This window comes from Henckelia pumila, chromosome 1, assembly GCF_033568475.1.
Source record: "Henckelia pumila isolate YLH828 chromosome 1, ASM3356847v2, whole genome shotgun sequence".
NCBI classification, from domain to species: Eukaryota; Viridiplantae; Streptophyta; class Magnoliopsida; order Lamiales; family Gesneriaceae; genus Henckelia; species Henckelia pumila.
Genome location: NC_133120.1, coordinates 155,727,100 through 155,745,480, shown reverse-complemented (window position 1 = coordinate 155,745,480; position 18,381 = coordinate 155,727,100). Strand labels below are relative to the sequence as shown.

Here is an 18,381-nt window from a genome sequence, read left to right as displayed (position 1 = left end):
TAAAACTCATTTATCAGGACATGAGTAAAATTTTAAACCTTGCCATGGATATAGACTTGTCCAAATTGTGCAAAGCTGTCATCTCCTGCTCGAGATGAAAGAATGTTGTAGAACTCCAGCACAGCTTTCTTGGAGAGTGGAGTAACACCAATGACTGTAGCATACAACTCTTGTTGTTTCAGAAAAGTCACTAGATTCTGCTTTTCAAATGATTCTTCATCAATATTCCTTTATTCCCAACATTTTCTCGCAGAATATAAAGGCCACTCAGCAGTAGGAGACTCCAATTAGAAATCAATGCTGAAGGCCATAGCAGGATTAATTTCACCATCAGAATCAACAGTGTTGTCCTCAATGTTGGTAACATTGTCTTCAACATCCATATCTTCCTCTTCACTGTCAGAGTAATCAGTTTCTACCACCTCATAATTTTATTCCTCAAAGCTAGAAGAAGAAGAACTGTCAGAATGTTGAGGCATCACTATAAGAAAAATGCAATAACACAACACTTAAAAGACAACGTTTTTAGTGAAAAGTGTTGTAATTTTTTGAAAGACAACGCTTTTAGTGAAAAGCGTTGTCGTTATATGTTTTTTATTTATGAAAGACAACACTTCATTTACAAAGCGTTGTAGAATATGATTTTTTTGGGGTCAAAGACAACGCTTTTAAAAGCGTTGTCTATTAGCGTTTTTTTTTCCCAATGTATCACAACACTTTTTAAATAATGTTGTAGAAAATCTATTATTTTTATTTAAAATAAATCATAAAGTAAATAATATTAGCCAGATCCCCAAATCAGACCCTTCCCGATTACTTATCTTCTCCTATCTAATCCCTAGCCTTTCTCCTTTTTATCTCTTTCAATTGAAAATCCCATGTCGATTTTTGCTCGATTCTGCAGACGAATTTTGAAGTGATCTCCGACAAGCCTTCTCCAAGAGCTTCTTCCTACCCTTCCTTCCTCGAAACGATGTTCTCGCTCGGGCCGTCCGTCGGGAGTTTAGAACAATACTTGGGCAGAATAAAGGACGCATCAACGAACAAGGACTTGCATTCGAACAAGGGTAAGAGTATATGTTTTGCTCATCCGTATGATCGCTACATCTCACCATCCTCTCTTCATTTCTCAATTATCGGTAAAACATCTTTTTTCCTCAGCGTTGTGCGAGTAATTGTATGTATTTGCTCATGTCCGTGTGGTTTGAATTTATTTTCGCGTCGTACAAAAATTAGGGAAAGTTTATGGGAGTTGAAATTAGAAATGAAAAATCCCCCGTGTTCTTGGAAATTAGTAGTTTGCTCATAGCGACTTGGCAACCATAGCGAAAGCTTCAATAGTTGTCTGCCCAAAATCTGGAGGCAAAAATTCTCATAACCCTGAGGCTCTGAGCTGTCGAGGTGGAAAAGGGTCTTCCCTGTATATACATATGGTGGTGAGGGTGACGGAGAACAGAGACGGAGGACGACATTTCGGGAGCAAATTGGAGGAAGCGGTGAAAAACCCTGAAGATACAAAGCAAGAAGCATGAAAGGTTCTCAAAACACTATTTTTGGTGAGTTTCGTTAATCATATTTTATTTTTCTTCAAGATCGATCTAATTTTAGTGCCTCTGCTCGCTATTGTTTTGCTCTAGATTTGTTCTTATGTTTTTAGATCTCTGTTTCTGCTCGGTGTGTGTGATGAGTTGGATATCTACGACTTCGTTTCTAGAGACATGAGTTTATTGTTTAGTCAATGAAATACGGATGTAGGTGTAGGTTTAAGCTTCTTTTGGTCCATATGTTTGGCATTTTTAATTATGTGTGTAGGGGAGCTGGAAGAGAGCATGGCTAAACTTGAAGAAAGTAGAAGAAAAATTATCAATCTGAAAATACAGAAAGATGGGGTCTCTGGAATGCAGGTTCCAATTCCTATTCCTATTTCTGTCCCAGTTCTCGTTCCAGTTCCTAATGCCGTAAACGGAACTATGTCTCCAGAAATGCACCCTGACATGTCAAAGCGATTATGCGAACTAAAAGGGTCTGTTGAAGAGATAAAGGTTTCTATTCTTTGACATTATACAATTGGCACTTGCTTGCTTCTTTTATCATCTCATGTATTTATATAATAGATAAAGGTCGCTTGACATGTAAATATATAATGCACTCTGACATGTAAATATACTTGCTTGCTTCTTTTATCATCTCATGTAAATATATGTCAAAGCGATTATGCTTGTTTCTATTCTTTGATTTTATACAATTGACACTTGAAGTTGGATACGATGTAGGTGGTCACAGAAGATTGCTTTTCTGAACTTCAAGATGTGCAGGAGGACGATTTAATTTTGTCAAAGCAGTTTCATGATCTTCAGGTTGCAAAACATAGTTTTTTCCCTTACAGATCAAAATATGGGTAAATTGCACGGGCATTGCTTGATGTTATATATAATTACAAAAATCCATCTGTGTTATGTAACCACCATTCAGTAGTATAATGGGTGGATTTTTAGTGAAAGCATTTTTCCCTTACATTTTACCCTTTTTCTTATAACTTTGCTTTCCAAAATTCTCGAACTCCCACCACCACACATTCTGCTTCTCTGTAATTTGGAATACATAAAACATATATTTTTTCTTAAAAAAAATTCACCGTCAACTTAAATTTAAACATGAAATAAATGAAACACATTTAAATTCTACATTTGAATATCTTTGACTTTTCTGACGAACAATTCTTTAAAAAATTTAATCTTTATTTTATGGTTTGTGATAAATGGTCCAGCTTAGAGTTGGTGAGCATGTCTCCTTGATTGAGTACAAAGCTGGACTGAGATTTTTTCTCACCCAATTTAATTTGTTCTGAACAGTGTAATTTATTTATATTTGTAATCTTTACAAATTCAATTGGTTGATTGCATGCAAAAATAGATATTAACTTTATGATACATTAGCTGACATTCATTGATTGGTGTCTATTCCAAGATTCTCTGGTTCATATACTCTGTTGCTGTTCTTTTACTGGTTGCATAGGTTTTCTGAAAAGATTTAACTTTTCTAGTTGCTGATGGTGGTGCTGTGTTGTTGCCAATGTTCTTAGAGGGGAGGTTATCTCCCTTCATAAAAATGTGCCTTGGTTTCTTTTCATTTCTGGTCCTCAGAAGAGGCAACAGAGATTTTTTCTAATTTGTTTCCTATATTGCTATTATTAGCATGTACTGGAGCATGGAAAGCCACATGGACAGTCTGCCATTATTAGGAGTTAGCTGGAAGGATAGTTCAAATGAGCCAGCAGAGGTTTGCATCGAATGTGGTTGAGAAATGCTTAGCTTTTGGCGACCAAAGTGAATGCCAACTGTTGGTGAACGAGATGCTTGGAACAACTAATGAAAATGAGCCTCTTCAGGTTATTTCAGTCTATTCATTTGTTTTATTTTTTACTGTGCTATTATTTTCTACTAGATTTAATTGCATTTTTATCTTACGTTTTAGCAGTCATATCTGCATTTTGTGTCTTAGGCTTTACTTTCTTTGCTTTTTGGGTGGGTGAATTTTTTCGCTCAAAGACCACGAACTATTTTATATTAATCCACTTGAAGAAAATTTGAAAAATTAGTTAGCCAGATATGTCGTCTAAATTGTTGATTGTAGCAGTTAGTTTAGAGCTCTGAGTTCCAGCACCTTGAGAGAATAGCTTGCGCCTTATTTTTTATTTTTTTATTTATTTCTGCAGTTTTTTCGTATGATTGGAATTTGGAACACAGAAGAGCATTAAATTTTCTTACTCTTATAGTTTTGTTCCTCATTTTTCTAGCTTATTCGATCAAAACTTAAAAGTGTCCTAAATTTTTTTTTCCAACCAGGCTATGATGAAAGATTAATTTGCGAATTATGTCGTACAGAAAGTGCATGAAACTTGTAATGATCAGCAGCATGAATTTATCATGTCAAGAATCAAAATCCATTTGAATGCCGTAAGTACACTTATGGAAAGCATATAGTAACTCGTGTAGAGAAACTTGTGGCTGGTGGAGAAATCTTTATCACTAGGTGCAGAACCAGAGAAAGGACCTGGTAGTTACTCAAGTAAGAATGTTTCCATTGATTAGTTGTAGTGATGTACTGTGATGCATATGCTTATGTTGATCTCAATTATTAATTAGAGTCTGTTTAAGTTTATTTTAGAAAGTTACAAGAAGTGATTTTATCACATTACCAGCCATTTAATCCCAATATTTATGTGATTGAAAAAGAAAAGGAAACTGTGGGGCATGTCTCATACTAAAGAAAGGGATGGCTAAAAGCTCATCAAAATTCTGAGTTTTCGTGGCCTTTGAAAGATCTTCTATTTTAAGTTCATGATTTATCATATGGTCTTGATTGATGTTATGGGTTTGGCTTTTTTTGTGTTGTAAATGTAAATGATTTGTTCTTGTGGATCTATTATTTCCACTGCTAGTCTTTATGTGTGAACATGCCCTTGTGATGTTGTCTTGCTAGTTTGTATGGACTATGGTATGCAAGTGAGATTAGTTCATGCTTTCACATCTCATTAATCATCTCATAGTCGTCATATATTTTTGTTGATTTCCTACTTCTGTTTGTGGCTCTCATTTGTTTTATTTTGAATTATTTACTCAGGCGCACACCAAATCACGTCTATGCTTCATTGCGCATTTGCCCCAAGTTTTATGAAAGTATCAAGTCAAGAACGCCGACTCTGGTTTCACTAAATAAAAAATACCCATACCCACGTCCTCATTGGATGGTTACTGGTTACATATTTTGTTGCATCATTGAAAACTTTAGTCGCATTTTATAAAATTAGCCATTTATATCTTTCATCTCTAAAGTTTTTGTTCCCTCTTTCCCAGTATTTGGTTGTAGAAAATAAAAAAAACATTGCTCTTATGCTTCAGTAGTTAGTAATGCTTTTGTGATCCACTTAAATTGAAATGAATAAAATACATGTTTAATTTTGTTTTGAGTAAATACATGGAAATGGCTTCTACTTCTGCAGCATTGGTCAATGGCTTAGGATCTGCCTTCCTCACCGATGGCAAGAAGAGCCAGGCCTTGTTTTCTGCTCCCGTCTCTGCCAGAGTCGGCGGTGTTGTGGCCGCCGCTCCCAAGAGGCTCATCGTGGCAGCTGCCGCAGCTGCTAAGAAATCTTGGCTCCCTGGTGTTAGAGGCGGCGGAAACTTCGTCAACCCCGAGTGGCTCGATGGCTCGTAAGTGCTCTGTTTCAGATGTCAACTGATGCTGATTTGTCCTTTGGAGGATTTGTTTGCTGATTTTTTTATGAATGAGTTGATTTTTCGCAGGCTTGCTGGTGACTATGGATTCGACCCATTGGGTCTAGGGAAGGATCCAGCTTTCTTGAAATGGTACAGGGAAGCTGAGCTTATCCATGGGAGGTGGGCGATGGCGGCTGTAGTCGGCATCTTCATGGGCCAGGCATGGAGCGGCATCCCCTGGTTCGAGGCCGGAGCCGCCCCCGGCGCGATGGCGCCGTTCTCTTTTGACACGCTGCTCGGTACCCAGCTCCTTCTCATGGGGTGGGTGGAGAGCAAAAGATGGGTCGATTTCTTCAACCCGGAGTCGCAAGCTGTCGAATGGGCGACGCCATGGTCAAGAACTGCCGAGAATTTCACCAATTCTACAGGGGAACAGGGCTATCCTGGCGGCAAATTCTTCGACCCCTTGTCAGTTGCCGGTACATTGAAGGATGGAGTGTACATCCCGGACAATGAAAAGCTCGAAAGATTGAAGCTTGCTGAGATTAAGCATGCTAGGATCGCAATGTTGGCTATGCTCATCTTCTACTTTGAGGCAGGGCAGGGGAAAACACCCCTTGGTGCACTTGGCTTGTAATTTTCTTCAATCTTGCATAATGTTTGTGTAAAAAGATCGATTATTTTTTTATCTGAATGATTTATAATATTGAAATACTCTATATTAAATTTTATTTACAAATTTTTGAATTTTGAGTGATTTATAATATTGAAAATTTGTGAATTATTTTTTTTGTTTTTTATTTGAACAAAGACAACGCTGTTTTTGCCAGAAAAGACAACGCTTCTTTCCAGATACTACGACGGTTAAAAAACGTTGTCGTTTCCAGAAACGACAACGTTTTTTCCGTGTTGTCTTTGAGCGTGGTCTTTTACAACACTGGCTACGACAACGCTTTTTTGGGGACATTAACAATGCGGAAAAAGCGTTGTCTTTAGCCATTTTTCTTGTAGTGCATGTTCTCCTCATACTCTTTCATCATCTCCACATCAGATTCATAATCATATGGTATGGGAGAAGGCACAGACACCTCAGCTTTTGATTTCCTGATGCTATCAATGAAAGTAGCCAATGAGGCTTCATCGTCATAAAAAAAATAGAGCTCATCAGGAGCAATAGCAGAAACATCTTCTGTAGAAGCAGAGGGCTTATCAGCAGTAAGAGCCACACCAGATGGAGCAGCCTCATCCTCATCAGAAGAGGAACTCTCATCCGCAGACCCCACAGCAACAGTGCCAGAGGTTTTTGGCCAAGCCACAACCTCAAAGTCTTGATCACCAGAATCATCTTCAAAGGAAAAATATGGGTCGTCCAGCAACCGGCGAGAAGTCTCCCCTTTCCTCGGAATCTTTTCAAAGGACTAAAATCCAGATTGTATCATTCTTGACGCTTTGACCGTTGTTCTATCACCGATGTGAAAGAGTTGATGCCCCGTTAGCCAACTTGTGGCTAAGGGCTTTGAGAGTCTCTTTTTGTAAACAATCTTTGTTTAATATAATATACGTTCTTTAAATGACGTTCACTTTATCTTATTATTATATAATGATATACTATTGCTATTTTGATAAAGACCTTGAATATACTAAAGTAAGATGTGGTAGCACATGGGGATGGCTATCATGAAACACATCTTATAGTCACTGTATATTCTAAACAGTTCCTAGTCGATTGAGCCGTCCATTAATAAGGATAAGGATCGTTCGAGATTGAGACTAGCATTTGCGATGCCGAGTACCACGTTTCATTGGTATGGAACATAGAGATGTTCAAAGCATGCAAATGGATATTCATATGATGAATGATCGAACTACCCTATCCGGACTTTCCAAGTGGTTATCACTTATCGAGTGGATAAAGTCCGCGGTTTTGGTTGTACACCATTAGTCCTTACTACTTGAAACATCATTGAGACTCTATATGCTAGTACTGTACTTTGACTCGTTTACCGACTCTATTGGGGTCATCAGGTGTCGGAATTGGGTACAGTTACGACACATATAGGAGTCGATATTTTGTTGTCAAGGATTCACCACATACTTGCGAGTGTGGATATCCTATGCGATATGAGGAGATATTAGTGTGACGAATCTCTGGCCAGAGTACATGATGTGTTTTAGGTTACTCGGTGTTCCTAGTAACACATGCGATGTCACTATTTGATCTCCAAGATGTAATGCATAGTTATCGAATCTCGAACGACTCTCGATTTACCAATGGTTGTTGATTCGATCGGGATATATGGATGAAGGGACCGTACTGTACGCTAACCAAAATCTATTGGTTCTTGCAGACACTATCAGTGATACCTAGGGAATCATGGGGCGATGTTGCTAGGCGCTCTTACCATGATTCGTTGGGTAAGTCGAAAATTGTTGTTTCGAGTCACAAGGAGTTGTGAGCCCACGGCTAGCTGTATCCCTGAACCATTGAGGGTTACACAAGTAATGGATTTTTAATCCCCGTTGAGATAATTAAATTTAAAGAGTTAAATTTAGTGAATAAAGAAGTGGGACTTCTTATTTAAGAGAAGAGGGAGTAAGATTTTCTAAAATGACATAGTGATGGACATTTTTGGAAACCACTGAATTCGGATTCAGAAAATTTGTCTTGACTTTAAAAGATGCAGAAATGATTTCTGTGCACATTGGTGAAATTGGTTTATCAATCTGAGTCACGATGAATTTTATATTAATTTCTGAACATGCGGGCTTTGCTTGTCAGGCTTGAACTTATGACTAATGGGCCCTAAGCTGTTAGCAGCCCACATTATAAATAAGTTATTGCAGTGCAGAAATTACACAACAGAAGGTCATAAATTTTCGAAAACCCTAGAGAGTTTCTCTCTAGTATCGGTCGCCCCCCTTCCCTCTGTCTTTGAGATTTTTCAGTCTGCAAATTTCGAATTTACAGTCTGAATTAGCAGATCAAATCTGTTATTTCTCTTCGTAGAAACTTCTGATAGACTTTCTAGTGCAGTCTATCAGAGGGATTAAACTTCTGTTCGTGGACCTGATTGAAGAAACGTTTGTTCATCAGTTCCTGGGATATACAACAAGAGTAGTTTAATCTGTTGGTATCCATAATCTCGTTTCGAGATTTTAAGGTAAAATTTACATTGTTTAAATTTTATGTTATCAATTTTAATCGTAGGAATTTGATACCCATATGGAATCGTTCCATATAAAATTTTAAAACTTCCGCTGCAACGGGTATCACTTTCTTTTTCGATCCGGAGAACGACCGTGTTCCAACAGTGGTATCAGAGTCAGGTTGTTCTCGAATTTTACGATTAAAATTTATTCGACTGTACCGGCCTTGATTTTTCAGAAAAATAAAACGAAAATTTTAAATTAAATTCCAGGGCAATCGGGCAGCGATCGTCGCTGCTTAGGGCAGCGATTTGATCGCTGCCCACGGGCAGCGATTGGCTGCCCACCTCCACGTGGGCAGCCCTGTCCCACGTGGAGGCTGGGCTGCCCGGGATTGTCCCGGGCAGTTCGGAAATTTTAAAATATAATTTTTTATTTTTTGAAATTTTTGAAATTTTAGTTTTTGGTCCCATTGAAAATTATTTTTGATTGGTCCACGAGGCATCGAATCAAATTGTTTGAGTCCGAAATTTTAAAAATTGATTTTTGGATAAATTTGAATTTTTGGAAAATTTATAAATTTTATCCATTAAATTAGATTTTATAAAATTAATAATTATGGTACAATTGATAATAAAATATGATTTTATGTATAAATAGGATTTTATATGTAAAATATGATTTTATGGATAAACTAGATAAAATATGATTTTATATATAAAATAAGATTTTATGTATGAAATATGATTTTATCTATTTATATTTATTGTCATTGCATGATATCCAATAAATTAATTTTTGAATTAAATATTATTGGATAAGGATGATTGATTGCCATGACCAATGTTATAGGTATATGTTAGGTTGTTTACATTTGGTTTTAATTATTGTTGTTGGATTTATTAATGAGCCTGGTTTATGGCCCAATATGAATTGTCATATGTAATAAAAGTAGGTTTGGTTTATGGCCCGTTCCCACCCCTTAAATATGTATCCCCTGTTTGTCATCGAAATTTATTGTAAATTTTAGACTTAGTGGGAGATGAAGATTTGAAGACAAAGGTGGGCCCAGCAGACAATAAAGATCGAAGAAATGTAAATTGGAAGCTCAATGTAATAGGATTGCATTGCATACTTGCATATTACCTAGGATTGGACTTAGACTCGTGATTGGCAACCACGGGTCGATTAGTAATGGAATCGATCATCCTAAAATAATATATGATATTATTGTTGTATGCATGTTTAGACTAAATTGTATGAATCCCGCAAGCATACAAATTTTAAATGATGAGACAAATTTTCGAAATTAAAATCCCTCATTTTAAATATGATTTAAAATTGATATCAAGATAAACAAAAGGACATTTAAATATTGTTTAAATGTTCTTACCTTCCATCAACGATCAATGTATGAGATGCTACCCGCGGATACGGTCCGGCTCATATTATTGGGGGGCCCGTTCGTCGGAAAGCTGTACATTGGATCGACACATGTTGTAAGTTGGATGGAACTCCCATGGGATTGGCTCATATTATTGGGGATCCACATGGCGACCGTCCATCACAACTTAATATTGATGGGTCATCTTGACGTGTCACAATAAACGGCGTCATATTATTGGGCCCTTATTGGACATGAGGTAAAAAACATGGAGGTTGCTTTGGAAGCAATTGGGCTCTACCATTTGAAAATTATGGTTGGCTGATATTATTCGGGACTATAGTTTGTCAATTGGATTCCATGTTCCCACTAAAGAAAATGTTTCTCGTTTTCACTAGAGGGTAGTGAAATCGTTAAAATAGTGGGAGTGAGATTCATAAAATAAATTTCGCCTTATTTTATGTCTTAGTAAATTAATTAAACAATCACTAATTATTGTCTGTTTCTTTTCAGTATTTCATTAAGATGAATTCGCGCAATCCATTATTCTCTATTCTCGAACAAAACAAACTGACTGGCGCAAACTATACGGAATGGTTCCGTAAGTTGAAGATTGTCTTGACCTCAGAGAATATGTTCTACGTGTTAGAAAAATCTCCTCCGAAGGAAGCACCAGCTGATATAAGTCCGAAAGAGTTGGCCAAACTTGATAAATGGTGGGACCATGATATCAAGGCCAAATGCTATATGCAAGCTTCGATGTCTGATGAACTCCAGAGGCGATTTGAGGATACCGTGAATGCTGCTGACATTCACGCACAACTCAAGGAACTTTTTGGGGCTCAATCGAGAGCTGAAAGGTTCGCTACTGTAAAAGAGTTAATGACGTGTCGCATGCGTAAAGGGACTTCGGTCCGTGATCATGGGGTACGCGTGATTTGGCTCATTCAGAAGTTGGTAACGCTTGAATTGGTATTGGAGCATGAACTCAATGTGGACTTATTACTTCTCTCTCTTCCTTCATCGTTTGACGGTTTTGTGGTGAATTTCAATATGAACAAGATAGAGGCCTCCCTTGAAGAGATGGTCAATATGCTTGTAACTTATGAAGCCACTTTAAAGAAAGATAAACCGGCTCTCTTGGTGGGCTCCTATTCTTCTGCTAAGAAGGGGTCAAGTACAAAGGGTAAGAAACGTTCTGCCCCATCCAAGAAAACCGGACCCGAGAAGAAGAACAAGACAAAGGCTTCAAACATGGAAAAATCCAAGGATGTTTGCCATCACTGCAAGAAACCCGGTCATTGGAAACGTAACTGCAAGGAATATCTCGAGCAGTTGCGAACTGCGAAGGGTATGTTTTATATTGAAATAAATGTTTCACTTAATACTACTTCTTGGGTATTGGATACCGGATGTGGATCTCACATTTGCAATGATTTGCAGGTGAAGACAAGAAGTCGCAAGCTTAGGATGGGTGAGACCCAGCTGAGGCTCGGAAATGGTTCTCGAGTTGATGCCAAAGCTGTGGGAGACTTTTGTTTAATTTTGCAGAATGATTTTAAGTTATTTTTGAGAGATGTTTTATATGTGCCAGATTTGGTTAAAAACATTATTTCTCTTTCTATGCTTGATAGAGATGGTTTTTCTTGCAATTTTGTGAATGAGATTTGCAATATTTACAAGAATGAATGTTTAATTGGATGTGGACAACTTGAAAACGATCTATATAACTTAAAATTAAAAGACGTTCCAATTAATTATGTTGATAAACCGGTAACAACAAATAAAAGGAAAATTGATAATCAAAACCCAGCAAACCTTTGGCATGCTAGGCTAGGTCATATTTCTTCAAGGAGGATGAACAAGCTAGTGGGAGAGGGCATGTTTGATATGTCTGATATTAACTTTCTACCTACTTGTGAGTCCTGCCTCAAAGGAAAAATGACTAAATCTCCTTTCAAAAAGAAGCCAGAGCGTAGTCAAAATCTATTGGATTTGATCCATACAGATGTTTGCGGACCATTTAGTATTGGTACAAAATTTGGTCACACCTACTTCATTACCTTTACTGATGATTATTCTAGGTATGGGTACTTATATTTGATGAAATATAAGTCTGAATCATTTGAAAAGTTCAAAGAATTCAAGGTTGAAGTAGAAAACAAATTAGGTAAGAGTATTAAAGCACTTCGATCAGATCGAGGTGGAGAATACTTAAGTACCGAGTTCTTGGATTATCTAAAAGAGAATGAGATTCTCTCTCAGTGGACTCCTCCTATGACACCTCAGCTGAATGGTGTTTCGGAGCGTCGCAATCGAACCTTGTTGGACATGGTTCAATCTATGATGAGCTTCACTGAGCTCTCACCTTCGTTTTGGGGCTATGCTCTTGAAACGGCGGTATTGTTGTTGAACAACGTCCACACTAAAGCAGTGGACAAAACACCATACGAGTTATGGAATGGCAAAGCTCCTAAGTATTCGTACTTGAGGATTTGGGGATGTCCTGCTTATGTGAAGCAGACAGTGGGAGATAAGTTGGATAGTCGATCCATCTTATGTTATTTTGTAGGGTATCTGAAGAATTCAATCGGATATTATTTCTATCATCCTACTGAAACAAAAGTGTTTGTTTCAAGGAATGCCACCTTCTTGGAGAAGGAGTTCTTATTGGATAAGAAAGGCAAGATGATGGAACTCAAAGAAATTCGAGAAGAACCCGAGATACAAAATAACGATCCTATACCTCAAGAATCATCACAAGACACGCCTATTACTAGAAGATCCGAGAGGACTTCTAGGCCTCCTATTAGATATGGTCTTCTTCTTGAAGGGGATCAAAGTGAACCCGACATTGGATGTGATCCAAGAAACTTCAAGGAAGCAATTTCTGATGCGGATTCGAATTTATGGCTTGAAGCTATGCAGTCGGAAATAGATTCGATGCATACAAACCAAGTTTGGTCTTTAGTAGATCCTCCCAATGGAATTGTTCCAATAGGGTGTAAATGGATCTACAAGAAAAAACTTGGGCCTGATTGAAAGATACTGACCTACAAGGCACGATTGTTGGCAAAAGGTTATACTCAAAGACAAGGAGTTGACTATGATGAAACTTTTTCACCAGTCGCAATGTTCAAGTCCATAAGAATCCTTATTGCCATAACAGCTTGGTATGACTATGAGATATGGCAAATGGATGTGAAGACTGCATTTCTTAATGGAAACATTAAGGAAGATATCTATATGATGCAGCCTGAGGGATACACATCCATGGAAAGCGAGCATAAGGTATGCAAGCTTCAGAGATCAATTTATGGTCTCAAAAAAGCATCAAGAAGTTGGAACTAGAAATTTGATGAAACAATAAAGGATTTTGGTTTCATCAAGAACTCGAAGGAACCGTGCGTGTACAAGAAAGTAGTTAAGGATGCTGTGACATTCTTGGTACTTTATGTTGATGACATCTTACTCATTGGGAATGATATAGGGATGTTGCAGTCAACAAAGATATGGTTTTCAGGTAGATTCTCGATGAAGGATTTGGGTGAGGCGTCCTATATTCTAGGGATACAGATCTATAGAGATAGATCTAAGAGAATGATAGGACTTACTCAAGCTACCTACATCGACACTATACTGAAAAGGTTTTCAATGGATGAGTCCAAGAGAGGACATCTACCTATGTGTCATGGAGTCTCTCTATCCAAGTCTATGTGTCCCAAGACTGACGAAGAGATAGAGAAAATGACACACATACCATATGCGTCAGCCATAGGGAGTATCATGTATGGGATGATATCTACCAGACCGGATGTGGCATTTGCTCTGAGTGTCACGAGCAGATATCAAGCCAATCCCAGTCAAATGCATTGGAAAGCCGTGAAGGATATTCATAAGTACTTGAGAAGAACTAAGAATGTATTCATGGTTTATGGAGGAAGAGAACTGAAATTGGAAGGCTATACCGACTCTAGCTTCCAAAGTGGCGTGGATGACTCAAAGTCAACCTCTGGATTTGTGTTCATGCTCAATGGCGGTGCTGTCTCTTGGAAGAGTTCCAAGCAGGACACCACAGCGGATTCCACCACTGAGGCAGAATACATTGCGGCATCAGCTGCTGCTAAAGAGGCCGTTTGGATGAGGAATTTCGTCCAAGAGTTGGGCGTTATTCCTGAAGCTGTTGGTCCAGTCCCGGTGTACTGTGACAACACGGGTGTCGTTGCTCAGGCAAAGGAACCAAGGTCTCATCAAAGATCCAAACACATACTGAGGAAATACCACATCATCCGGGAGATCGTGGAAAGAGGAGACATCACTGTCGAGAGAGAGGCCTCTGCAGATAATATCGCTGATCCACTTACTAAGCCCTTGCCAGGACCATTATTTGACAAACATCGCGAAGCAATGAGACTACGTAGTATGACTAGTTGGCTTTAGGGCAAGTGAGATATTGAAAGAGTTGATGCCCCATTAGCCAACTTGTGACTAAGGGCTTTGAGAGTCTTTTTTGTAAACAATCTTTGTTTAATATAATATACGTTCTTTAAATGGCATTCACTTTATGTTATTATTATATAATGATATACTATTGTTATTTTGATAAAGACCTTGAATATACTAAAGTAAGATGTGGTAGCACATGGGGATGGCTATCATGAAACACATCTTATAGTCACTGTATATTCTAAACAGTTCCTAGTCGATTGAGCCGTCCGTTAATAAGGATAAGGATCGCTCGAGATTGAGACTAGCATTTGCGATGCCGAGTACCACGTTTCATTGGTATGGAACATAGAGATGTTCAAAGCATGCAAATGGATATTCATATGATGAATGATCGAACTACCCTATCCGGACATTCCAAGTGGTTATCACTTATCGAGTGGATAAAGTCCGCGGTTTTGGTTGTACACCATTAGTCCTTACTACTTGAAACATCATTGAGACTCTATATGCTAGTACTGTACTTTGACTCGATTACCGACTCTATTGGGGTCATCAGGTGTTGGGATTGAGTACAGTTACGACACATATAGGAGTCGATGCTTTGTTGTCAAGGATTCACCACATACTTGCGAGTGTGGATATCCTATGCGATATGAGGAGATATTAGTGTGACGAATCTCTGGCCAGAGTACATGATGTGTTTTAGGTTACTCGGTGTTCCTAGTAACACATGCGATGTCACTATTTGATCTCCAAGATGTAATGCATAGTTATCGAATCTCGAACGACTCTCGATTTACCAATGGTTGTTGATTCGATCGGGATATATGGATGAAGGGACCGTACTGTACGCTAACCAAAATCTATTGGTTCTTGCAGGCACTATCAGTGATACCTAGGGAATCATGGGGCGATGTTGCTAGGCGCTCTTACCATGATTCATTGGGTAAGTTGGAAATTGTTGTTCTGAGTCACAAGGAGTTGTGAGCCCACGGCTAGCTGTATCCCTGAACCATTGAGGGTTACACAAGTAATGGATTTTTAATCCCCGTTGAGATAATTAAATTTAAAGAGTTAAATTTAGTGAATAAAGAAGTGGGACTTCTTATTTAAGAGAAGAGAGAGTAAGATTTCCTAAAATGACATAGTGATGGACATTTTTGGAAACCACTGAATTCGGATTCAGAAAATTTGTCTTGACTTTAAAAGATGCAGAAATGATTTCTGTGCACATTGGTGAAATTGGTTTATCAATCTGAGTCACGATAAATTTTATATTAATTTCTGAACATGCGAGATTTGCTTGTCAGGCTTGAACTTATGACTAATGGGCCCTAAGCTGTTAGCAGCCCACATTATAAATAAGTTATTGCAGTGCAGAAATTACACAACAGAAGGTCATAAATTTTCGAAAACCCTAGAGAGTTTCTCTCTAGTTTCGGCCGCCCCCCTTCCCTCTGTCTTTGAGATTTTTCAGTCTGCAAATTTCGAATTTGCAGTCTGAATTAGCAGATCAAATATGTTATTTCTCTTCGTAGAAACTTCTGATAGACTTTCTAGTGCAGTCTATCAGAGGGATTAAACTTCTGTTCGTGGACCTGATTGAAGAAATGTTCGTTCATCAGTTTCTGGGATATACAACAAGAGCAGTTTAATCTGTTGGTGTCCATAATCTCGTTTCGAGATTTTAAGGTAAAATTTACATTGTCTAAATTTTATGTTATCAATTTTAATTGTAGGAATTTGATACCCATATGGAATCGTTCCATATAAAATTTTAAAACTTCCGCTGCAACGGGTATCACTTTCTTTTTCGATCCGGAGAACGACCGTGTTCCAACACGATGATGGGAACACTTGGTTCAACACTATGAAATATGGTAGATTTTTTATGTAAATATCATTTTCAGGCTTTCCAAAGGCAATGATTTCCAGTGGTTCAGGTTGGACACTGGCTGGAACAATTTGGTTGTATTCTGCTGGTGTAGTAATTATTTAAGTTTTCGCAGTTTATCTATGATTTATTGTTAATTGCATGCATAATTAAGCTTTAACCTCTTATTAGTAGTGGATCCGGGTTAAGTCACTACAAAATCCTATGTCAACGGGTGGATAAAATCTTATTCAACTGGAGTTTTACAATTAAAACGCAAGCTACAACTCAAGAACTCAAGACAAAATCCATTGAAGTCAAATCTTTTGACACCTTTGATCTTCTTTCAATCACTCATGTTTAACAGTTCTTGTACTCACTCACGAATTTGCCAAAATCGCCAAAACCCTCTCTTCTTCCAGCTAACTGATGTATTTATAGGCGCCTTGATTTGTTGTCTATGAGAGATTTTTTCCTGTTGTCTTTGATTTTTTTTAAATTATTCTAAAAATAAAAAAAAGATACGCTTCTCTCTCTCTCTCTCTTTCTCTCTCTCCCCACAATCGATCCCCAACATATTCCCAACCCTACCCTCCACTCCGCCACCTTGATTTGAGGTTGTGGTTGCTAGAAAATCTAAAATTGACCACCGATTTGGGTAGTATTTGATCTAATCTACCTATGGATACTAACATCTCGAAGAAATTTGAACCTGAGCCCATTTTTTTTCTCAAGCGCTCGTTGTGGCCATCATGCTTTGTTGCTTTGGGAGAGAAATACTACTTGGGTGGGGATTTCTCCCATTCCTTGAGCATCGATGCCACCGTACTGCGTCGAAAAGATGTCCGACCGCCGTGCATCTAGGTACGATCGAAAGCCCTAAATCCAATCTCTGAAATTTTAAGTCTTGAGCATGAAATCACAGGCACATGCACCCATAGAAGATTTCAAATATGGCCTGAATCGAAACCTTCTCACCTCATTTTCTCCCTATCTAACCCTTGTCATGGGAGGTACTGTGTGAATTATTTTATGCAAGATTACAGTTGATTGTTGTTGTTTTATCTAGATTTAGGTCATGGATTTCTTAGTTTTGTACTTCTGTTAGATGTAATAACTCAAAAGTTTCTCCTGATGGATCATTTCACCATGAACATGTAAGTCCATGTCTAATTTGTAAGGGGGTTTCATCTAGTATGTAATTTTCATCTACCCATGCATTGACAACTCACTACAACAAAATTGGTCATCGACAACAGTTGAAAGACAACGCTTTTTACAAAAAGCGTTGTTAAAAAAGAAAACACAACGCTTTTATGATAAAGCGTTGTCTTTATTTTTTAAAACTTGTAAAAGACAACATTTTTTCGTCATCCACAACGCTTTTTAAAAAGCGTTGTAGATAAGCGTTTTTTTTATGTACAACAACGTTTTTTGTAGATAATATTTTTTTAATTTTAAATAATAATAATATAATAAAAGTTAAAATACATCTATTATATTACCCTTACCCTTACCCTTCACGTCTGAAAAAAAAAAACCCAAAATCCCCAAACCCTTAATCGCGATTTCTCCCTTTCTTTTTTTGCTATCTTTCGATTCCAATTTGACAAAACCTTAATCGCTATTTCTTCCTCTTCTTTCTGCTTTCTCCCCGAACCCTAGCAGCCTTTCCATGTCGTCGATTTACCACCCTAACGGCCGGAAAGATACAAGCTGAAGCTAGAAAAGGTAAGATTTCGTACTTTGCTTCAATTTAATACCAAAATATTGAGGAATCTTAGGCCAAAGCTCAAACCATGGCGTCCTGTTCGCGACTGGAGCTGCGTGGGTTTTTGTTCTTCGCGACTTTGAACCATTTCTGGTCGTTTCTTGGTTTTCCAGATTTGCTATCAATTAATCGTCTCTCCCCTTCGCTCACTCGATCGTCTCCCCTACTCCGCATTACTCTCTTTGAAATTAGCCGCCGGGAAACTACCGATTGCACAGTTGGTTTGACGCTGGGTAAGATTGGTTATTTGCCTTGAGCTCTTGTAGATTCTCTAATTTGTGTTTATTTTATTAACAATCCAGGATTCTTGACTATGTAAGCGTTGATTCACTTTGTTCTGCTCTGTTGGTTTATTAACTATCTAAGTGTTATGTGACATTGATATTATCCTTCTTATGTTTTCTCCTACAGGAAAGCCTTCGATTTTTCGAGGACCACGCAGGTAGATTTCGAGCATTTAGTTTAGTTTGTATTGTGCCATGTTATTGAGTCGTGAATCTTTGTTTTTTAATCTTGCATTTTTTGGTTGGTGGAATTG

General features: G+C 38.0%; 1 protein-coding gene across 8 annotated transcripts; it reads left to right on the top strand.

Annotated features, from left to right (window-relative positions):
- Positions 1–805: 805 nt before the first annotated feature.
- Positions 806–5,931, top strand: LOC140891240 (chlorophyll a-b binding protein CP24 10A, chloroplastic-like). 8 transcript variants are annotated; one of them, XM_073299639.1, is made up of 7 exons: positions 806–1,556; positions 1,813–1,904; positions 1,981–2,042; positions 2,274–2,357; positions 3,195–3,388; positions 3,846–5,213; positions 5,307–5,931. In XM_073299639.1, exons 6-7 carry the CDS (start codon positions 4,951–4,953, stop codon positions 5,854–5,856), a joined length of 813 nt encoding a protein of 270 aa, XP_073155740.1. In that variant the 5' UTR covers positions 806–1,556; positions 1,813–1,904; positions 1,981–2,042; positions 2,274–2,357; positions 3,195–3,388; positions 3,846–4,950; the 3' UTR covers positions 5,857–5,931. The 8 variants fall into 8 exon arrangements, 7 of the variants coding, with proteins under 7 accessions (XP_073155740.1, XP_073155762.1, XP_073155771.1 ...); XM_073299661.1 differs by having other exon boundaries at positions 806–1,067; positions 1,299–2,042; XM_073299670.1 differs by having other exon boundaries at positions 806–1,067; positions 1,296–2,042.
- Positions 5,932–18,381: the final 12,450 nt, after the last annotated feature.